This window comes from Pyxicephalus adspersus, chromosome 1 (genome assembly GCF_032062135.1).
Source record: "Pyxicephalus adspersus chromosome 1, UCB_Pads_2.0, whole genome shotgun sequence".
Lineage (NCBI taxonomy): Eukaryota > Metazoa > Chordata > Amphibia > Anura > Pyxicephalidae > Pyxicephalus > Pyxicephalus adspersus.
The window spans coordinates 99,668,704-99,671,704 of NC_092858.1; the positions used below are offsets into that span (position 1 = coordinate 99,668,704).

The following is a 3,001-nucleotide window of genomic DNA, read 5'->3' on the forward strand; positions in this document are numbered from 1 at the left end:
AAAAAAAAAAAAAAAAAAAAAATCAAAACAGCTCTCAGGTGACCAGAGACACGGGAGGAAAAGATCCAACTCTTTTGGATCCCCTACCAAGCTGCTAGTTTTGGATTCCCTACCAAGCAATGGTAGGGGATTCAAAACTAGCAGCTTGATGGGGCAGGGGAAGAGGAGAAGAAGCTTGATAAGCATGGATACAAACAGATGCAACACTGGCTGTGTAAATTCTGATGACATAAAACCCAGCTGCATGTAGCTCAAAATGCCTTATGTCCTTAGCAGTGAAAGTACATTTCATAGCAAAACCTTAAACTATAAGACCACATAGTAAATAAATCCCCTCCACATTACAGCAATACACATAAGTACATTGACTGCAAACTTAATAACTATATGGTGGGAACTGGTTCTTTACAACATGGATTTCCACAAAACTACTTACAGCTTTCTCTTCTTAGTTTTTTTTCGAAGAATCTCCTCCTCATCTTCGTCGTCATCATCTTCATTATTCTCCTCCTCATCTTCTGCGCTGCTTTCAATTCCTGCAAGCTAAATAAAATTCAATATGTAGGAAAAATAGTAAATTAAACAAATTAAGAGACTAAACGAAGCAGCCTCACGCTGAATAATGCTAAAGTCAAGGTATTAAAGGTAAATAAAAATAAATTACTCCTTTTGGCAATAAAGGTGGTAATGCCATAAGGCAGGACTTCCTAAAATGAGAATAATTTTCATCCAATAATGCGATACATAAGCCTTGGCTTTGCTGTGTACATGGGCCTTATTTCTTTTGTGTTCTAGCATGTGGCAATTTTCTTAAACCAAAAATCACACTACCATTTTAGCAATGTTTCTGGCAGTTTTCACTAACCTCTTCGCTGTCAGAATCACATGGGAGAAGGCGGAAATCATCAAGCTCTGCCTCATCATCTTCATTTTCTCTGTGTAAAGATGGTAGTAATTTTAATAAATAGGTATTTAGAACACCTGACATTACAAAACAAAGAAAAACACACAAATATAAAGTCTGACACAGGAATTGACTCATTTTAAAACCTCCTCAACACAGTAAAACACGCTTGAATTACAGCAACCATAAACCAAAAATGGAAAAGCTGCAGTTTTGCCACAATAGGTAAGGTGTTAGTAGCAAACTAATTTAATCTAATGCAAATAATCTACATATGTGTCAAAAAAGAAATATGATTATGTCATTGCTCAGCTCTTCTGAAAAATCTAGTTAGTTAAATTTCATTAGACCTCTTGGTGAATAAGAGGTTTTTTGACTTTACCCAACTTTCCTGATCTACAAAATATATAGGCATGTACTAGTGTTATCTTGTGCAAAGAGTTTAAGCAGAACTATGAACATTAGTACCCATGTATTATTTAAAGCAGACATTACCATTCAGTAGAAAAAACTGCTTATAAAATTAACTGCAGGCAAACTGTGTACAAGCCAAACAACGTTTGCAAAAGCTGCAGCAACAAGAAAAAAAGGAAGTCGTAGTATCCAAAAAAGATTACCACCCATACATTACCTGTTAGTAAAAGTGCCCGAACAGAGAGCAACTGCTTCAGACATGAGATCATTTTTCTCATTTTCATCATGAGCCTTTGTACAACTGAAAGATTCTTGATTTGAACCATCATCTGAAGAGAAAAAAAACACTTTTAAATTGTGAACTCCCAAGTGCAATGACAGTTTTTAACAGTTTAATTTTAGACATGCCCTAATATGTTGCCAATACTAGTGCTACAGTAATACTACCACTATTAGTTCTAGGAACCAAAAGGGAGAAAAAAAATTACAAATTAAAAAGTCAATAGATTTCAAATCAACATGCAAATCTCCTACAGCATGCTGCTTATTTACCTTGCATAAATTTATTAGTCACTACAGTTAACACAGTCAATCCCATATGCAAAACAGTTATGTATAGTTTTAAACATAAAATTGTCAAAGATTTTAAAACTGAACAGTACTTGATGTTTGTGAATTTTACACTATACTGACTAGTAAAGGTATGAAATGCAAATAAGACTTCTGAGATTGTTAGGATTCTAGGTAAACACTAAGAGATAATTAAAACAGAAGGTGCTCCTAATTTTGAGTGTTTTGCATGATTATTGGATCGTTAACTGCTTTTTTTTCCCCCCTACTACATGAAAAGATATTTAATCCTTTACACTTGTATTAATGGAGCACAGCATAACACATGCACTGTGGTCCAAGTAAGTGAAAGAGAAGATGCTGTTAGTATCTTTTGTGTCCTTCTTTAGCAAGTGCGTTTATATGCATTTTTATGCACTTCTATTAGCGTTTTAAAGCTTGCGTCTAGATCTTTGCCACGGTTTCCCACATGTTCGTTTCAAGCACTTATAAACGCAGGAAACCACTCCCCATTATAGATAACGGTTAAAGACGTGCCTCAAAGGAACGTCCTGGTGTAGATTAGCCTATTGGAATGCATAAGAATTTCAAACATGGGCTTTTTAAGCCTCAGGTTAAAGTCTGGGGAAAAAGTCCATGTAGACCAAGCCTAAAGAATATTACAATTCTCAAGATTCTAAAATGTAAATATGTCCCATCGTGTTCGGTTATGCCTCTATAGTATTACGTTTGTGAGAAAAGTTCCTATTTTATTAATAAAGCCATTTATACCTTGAGAGACGAACTTGCCAGAGCACAATCCCAGCAGTTCATCCATAGCTTCTTTCTTGGCCCCATTTCCAGACTGGCGGTTATCAGATTGGGATTCTTTAAACTGTCCTGAGCAGAGATCTAGCAACTCTCCCATGTTAGCATCCATAGCGTTCTCATCCATGGTATCTAGAACAAGCCTTTGCTTTGCAGAACTGTACTTACTCCTGTTGTGGCCAACATTAAGGAAGCTAGGTAAGAGGAGAAAGAGAAAAAAAAGAGGTTTTAATGCTATCTAAAAGGATTGCTGTGCAGTACACAAAATTAAAAAAGCATTAAAAAATATACACTATCCTAAAAAAA

At 35.5% G+C, this 3,001-nt stretch overlaps 1 protein-coding gene across 1 annotated transcript in view; it reads right to left on the reverse strand.

The window, feature by feature from the left end:
* CLSPN (claspin) overlaps positions 1-3,001 on the reverse strand; it is a gene marked incomplete at its 5' end in the record, with an annotated part of 27,047 nt that overhangs the window by 9,363 nt on the left and 14,683 nt on the right. The window contains 4 exons of the mRNA XM_072409305.1: positions 437-543; positions 866-935; positions 1,536-1,647; positions 2,660-2,889. Of these exons, the coding sequence (XP_072265406.1) occupies positions 437-543; positions 866-935; positions 1,536-1,647; positions 2,660-2,889 (519 nt within the window). The remainder of the gene's footprint in view (positions 1-436; positions 544-865; positions 936-1,535; positions 1,648-2,659; positions 2,890-3,001) is intronic.